Source organism: Triticum dicoccoides, chromosome 4A (genome assembly GCF_002162155.2).
Source record: "Triticum dicoccoides isolate Atlit2015 ecotype Zavitan chromosome 4A, WEW_v2.0, whole genome shotgun sequence".
NCBI lineage: Eukaryota > Viridiplantae > Streptophyta > Magnoliopsida > Poales > Poaceae > Triticum > Triticum dicoccoides.
Window position 1 is genome coordinate 655383479 of NC_041386.1, and position 5146 is coordinate 655388624.

Sequence of the window (5146 nt, forward strand, 5' to 3'; positions counted from 1 at the left end):
GGGGGGTCCGCTCTCAATATTAGATTGTGACAACCCAATCGACGAGAAGGATTAGACCACACAGATGAGAGTTGGCAGGCAAAGGTGGGTGAAAATGAGAAGAGTGGAATATGAGGAAAAGAAGCAGGGATGATAAATATACATGTTTTTGGCACAACGAGTCAACAAGAACTTGTCATACCATGAGCAAGAATCACACTGCATATGAACACCACTTCCCTTTTTTACCACACACAAAAGTATGAAGTCTTTGGGAATGATAACCTTTTTTCTTATCTTATTAGTGTAATATACAATCACCGGTTAGGGGGGTGATCTCTGGAAACAGGCTTTCTCCCCCCTTTATATTATAAATGAAGACACAAACGGTCGAACCGATACAAGTGGTGAGTTAGGGGCCTGATCCCCAAATATGAATATTTTCATTTTCGAAATGTTTTTTTGAGGCATATTTTCGATATCTTCTTTTTTGGGGGGAATTTTCTGGATGCTTACGCGGCCCCACGGAGAGAACTGGACCGTTGTTTTAAATAAAAACTGAGATCTGGGCCGTGTCCTGATTAGACGAACAAGCCCAGACAGACACGGCGCACCAACAAGACAGACAGTCCAGGGCTCCCCCAAGTCGCCCCACCTCCACCCAAACCCAAACCCAACCCCTGCTGGCTCGCCCGCTCGCCGCCGGCCGCCGCCCAGCACCTCCGCCGACCCCCGCCCCCGCCCCCGCCCTCGCCCCCGCCGGACGCCGCCCCCATGGCGGATCCCTACCGCTCGTACCTCCCGTCCTCCTCTCACGACAGAGGTACGCGTCGCCCGGACCCCCACGCAACCGGGTCTCCTGTTCCGCGCGATCGATTCTCGAGTCGGGGAGACGAATCTCTAGACGATGGGTGTTGGGAGTGGCGCGGGTTGCCGCCCCTTGGTCCGTCTGTAGAGTTAGTTCGTGCATGGTGAGGTTTTGGGTAATTGGGCTGTAGATTGATTGCAGAGGAGGGGAACCTTTGTTGCGGTAAGATTTGTTCGACTCGGATGAATCTGTGTGTATTCTGGATCGGTGTCAATCTGCCAGTGCTCGGTGGTCAGGTTGTTCCGTTGAGTTGATTAGTTTCTAGCCCGCGGCGAGTTTTAGCAGCATCCCATACCACACTGCAACTGCTACTGCTACTGCTAGGGCATGGTTGATGGTGTATATATACCTCTATGGTCCAGATAGGTGTGTCCTGTGATGTCTGAGTTTGTGTTGACCTGGATGAGTTACGGCTCTTCACGGCAAGAGTAATCACGGAGCGCACGTGAATCGTATCCCACAAGAGTAACGGCATTTACCGCCCCCCCTCCAGAAAACGTGTTGCCAGACAAAAAGATACCGAATCGTTTTAATGTTGTCCAATTTTAGTACCAAATCCGGTGATGAATAAGTTAGTATCTCAATTTGATGCTAATCTTCGCACATGTCCATAGCGGTAGCTCCCCGCGTTTGCAAGCGGGACGTCACCGGTACGAATCCTCCAATGTTACTTTTTTTTAGCAAACTATGTTCGATATTTACCGTCACTTGTGCGCGCAACAAGATTTAATCATCTAAAGATTAAAAAACTAGAGGTGTGGGATAAGCACGTCGAACTCACGTTCCAAGGGGACACCAAGAGCGAGCTACCACTGCACCATGGTTGCATATGTGTAAAACTTGCGGTCACAGTTTTCCTATAAACTTTTCAGGAAATTTGGAAATTCATTTGAAAATTCCGCATGGTAACTTCTGGTATTTTCCAGTAAACATGGTTACCACAAATCCTGGCCCTTTGGTACCAATTGCTTATTCGTGTCATAGAGTGTTCTTTGTTCGGTTTTAGGTGATCACGGGGAAGGAAAGGATAGCTTTCCCGCTATCCATGTGAGCATTTTGCTATTTGGAACTGGCTTTGGTAAGTAGGTTTGGAGGAATATGAAGTGTGCTAAAAGATAGTGGAGTGTAAGATTGCCCTGAATCAGGCGGTTTATGTTGTGAGGGTTAATGTGATGTTGTACCTTTTTCTTTTTCTTTTGAGGGAATGTGATGTCGTATCTGATACCATGTGGTCCATGGAAATCATTCTTGAATTGAACTTTATAGGTAGGAAGAACCTCTATGGTTGTCAAGGCAGTTTGCCGTTGATAGTTGTTACCTTTTTTATGATTATACTATTGTCTATTGAATGTTGGAACACAAGATATAGTTATGGTGTATATATAGTTGTAATTTTGGAAGCACTCCCTCGTGCCAACTGTGGACAGTGGACCCATTGTTCAATCAACTTAGTGGCTACTTCAGTTGCATTCGTTTGGATAGATTGTCGAAGTTGCTGAGTTGTCAGAAGTGCAAGAATAAGCAAAACTCCATGGACATATTTATACATGGTGAAAGATGAATGTAGGAAGTTGTATGTAGTTTACATTCATATACATGCATATATGCCTGTTTTGATGAGACGTACCTTCTGTTTTATCTCTTTATTTCCTTTTCTTTCTCTTTTGATGTGGAAAATGACACTTATACCGCACTATAAATGCCTAACATGGATTTTGTTGCCATGGGCTAATTTTGTTTTATAAGCAGTTCCACTGGGCGGTTATCCTGGGTATGTTCCACCTGAGGAATCATCCTATTATGCTTCAAAAATGGCTGCTCTACGAGGAATACCAAATGTACCTAGAGTTGATGTAAGACAACTTGACTTTAGCAGATTTATAGTTACTAGCAAGAGCAAGGTAAATACCTTTTTGGTTTGTCACACAGCACATTGTTTTGATCCACAGGTACCATTACAGTCAAGAGCTTATGGTTTGGATATTCCAGCAGGCGTGAGCCATCCTGCTTATGGTTTGGATGTTCCCACAGGCATGAGCCATCCTGCTTATGGTTTGGATGTTCCAGCAGGCGTGAGCCATCCTGCTTTGGTTGGCTTGGGTGCACTGCCGGCTGGAGCTAGGCCGCGAGGACCTAGCCCTTTGGAAGACCCAGCTTTAGTCCAGAGAAGTTCTTCACTTGGCAAAAGTGTCAGTATTCCGGAAGTTGAGCGCCCCAAACCTGTTTTGATCGTCGATCGGCCATCAGAAGATGAATCCAACATTCTTTTTGTTGATGGTCTCCCAACTGATTGCACCAGGAGAGAAGTAGCTCGTATCCTTTGTAATCAGTATTCTCTGCATCATATTTTTGTGTCTCATTAGTTCCATTTGCAACCTTAACTTCCTCTGGAAGATTTGTTCCGTCCTTTCGTTGGCTTCAAGGACCTCAGACTTGTGCACAAGGAGCCCAGACGTGTATGTCCCGTGCTTTTTCCAATGCATCATTTTTTCCACACTCCAAACAGTTGGGTAGTTCATAATCAGTCACCCATTCACTTACAAACCCGTGCACGTGCGAATTTGTATGAGAACCCCATTTTGCTAAATACTCCCTCCGTCCCAAAATAAGTGTCTTGAGCTTAGTACAAATTTGTACTAGGGCTAGTACAATATTGAGACACTTATTTTGGGACAGAGGGAGTATACGTTTATGTGGTGAAATGTAAGCAATTGCAATGAAGCATATTTATTTGAAAAAGTACGTGGGATATTAGGACAGAAATTAATTGTTATTACTTATAGGTTTTGAGTACCTAAGGCTCTAAAAGTAACAGAAATTATGGATGTCAAATTGCGTCAAGTTTTTATTCCTGAACTTTATCTTGGTATTTTGTGTCAACTGCAACGCGTTACCTCATTTTCTTGGTTAATGAACAAATAGCTACTTCTGCTTGTCTACATTTGCAGAGTCGAGCCCCCTTATTACTGGTGAAATGTCCTTTTTTAACCCGATTTCGAACTCACTTTTTTACCACTTTCCTCTTGCAGAGTGGTGACAAGGCTTATGCTCTGTGCTTTGTGGAGTTCAGTGACGCAAAATGTGCAGGGACTGCTATGGAGGCTCTCCAAGGTTCTTGTTTCAGTGGCGTGCATTTGTTGCTTTGATACTTTCACTCTATATTCCTTCATACTACCTCCGTTCCTAAATATAAGTCTTTTTAGAGATTCCAATGCGGACTACATACGGAGCAAAATGAGTGAATCTACACTCTAAAATATGTTTATATACATTTGTATGTAGTTCTTATTGAAATCTATAAAAAGGCCTGTATTTAGAAACGGAGGAAGTATATCTTTTAGTGTAGGCATTAACTTTTTTTTTGAACAAGAATAATCACAGCATACTTATAAAGTGTCAATAGGAGCTTTGCAAGTATTGAAAACACATGTGTCTTACACATTTAATATACAAAACCAAATGTTGTCTCTGTATGTTTGCTATTCATGTATCAACACATGCAAAAAAAAACAAAAAAAAACCAAGTAGTATTTGCTAGAACCAACTTCTAAGAATAAGCGATTCTGGGCCGCACAGACTGAACATCAACATTTGTTGTTTTGCAGAATACCGCTTCGACGAGAGGAAGGTCGACGGCCCGTTCCTTAAGATCCAGTTCGCAAGGTTCCCGTTCCGACCTCCGCCAGCCCATGAAGATCGGAAACGCCTTAGCGCTCGCTGATCACCGTCATCTATATATCTCCCCCCTTTGCCAGCAGGTGTATTGTAGGCAGTGGGCCATTGTAGATCAGCTATGTTCGTTCAGCCTGTAGTAGCAACCTGTGATGGGCCTTTGTCAGCTGGAGATTGGCTAGCTAGACAGACTTGCCTGATACCCACCTGCCTTACTGGGCACATTCGCCGTGTTCCCGCGTCACATTTTTCGCGGGTGGATATGCTAGAAATGATATGACATTCGGCGTGTTCCTGCGTCACATTTTTTGCGGGCGGATATGTTGGAAATGATATGCATAAACTGTTACTGTCTTTGCAACTCCAGTGGCAGTAGGTAGAGTACAATCTGTCTGACATCCTGGGGGTTGCCACTAGTGATGCTGGGGAGTGGCATCTTGTAGCCGGGGCCTGATACAGCCACCAGAGTCCAGAGCTGTCAATTGGGGACAGGAACCGCAAGAGACCAAGTTGCTCAGGTTCGCTGGACTTGCCGTTGATTTTGCTGTGGAATCTGAGCACTTAGAGACGAAGGCGGGACGTCGACGGTTGTTTCTGCTGGAGCTTCCCGAAGGAGGCGACTGGCGC

General features: G+C 44.7%; 1 protein-coding gene across 1 annotated transcript; it reads left to right on the top strand.

Moving 5' to 3' along the window:
• The first annotated feature begins 700 nt into the window (after positions 1-700).
• LOC119287750 (RNA-binding protein 2-like) lies at positions 701-4838 on the top strand. Its single transcript, XM_037567356.1, has 6 exons — positions 701-802; positions 2597-2700; positions 2797-3160; positions 3242-3303; positions 3877-3958; positions 4453-4838. The coding sequence occupies exons 1-6, from the start codon at positions 754-756 to the stop codon at positions 4566-4568; spliced, it is 777 nt and encodes a 258-aa protein (XP_037423253.1). The 5' UTR covers positions 701-753; the 3' UTR covers positions 4569-4838.
• The last annotated feature ends 308 nt before the right edge of the window (positions 4839-5146 follow it).

What these genes read in the sequence shown, in the direction of transcription:
- LOC119287750 (XM_037567356.1), top strand. Translation starts at nt 754, where the DNA reads ATGGCGGATCCCTACCGCTCGTACCTCCCGTCCTCCTCTCACGACAGA. An exon ending in CACCAGGAGAGAAGTAGCTC is followed by an intron (nt 3,161 to 3,241) that starts GTATCCTTTGTA and finishes TTCCTCTGGAAG; the next exon opens with ATTTGTTCCGTCCTTTCGTT. An exon ending in TGCACAAGGAGCCCAGACGT is followed by an intron (nt 3,304 to 3,876) that starts GTATGTCCCGTG and finishes TTCCTCTTGCAG; the next exon opens with AGTGGTGACAAGGCTTATGC.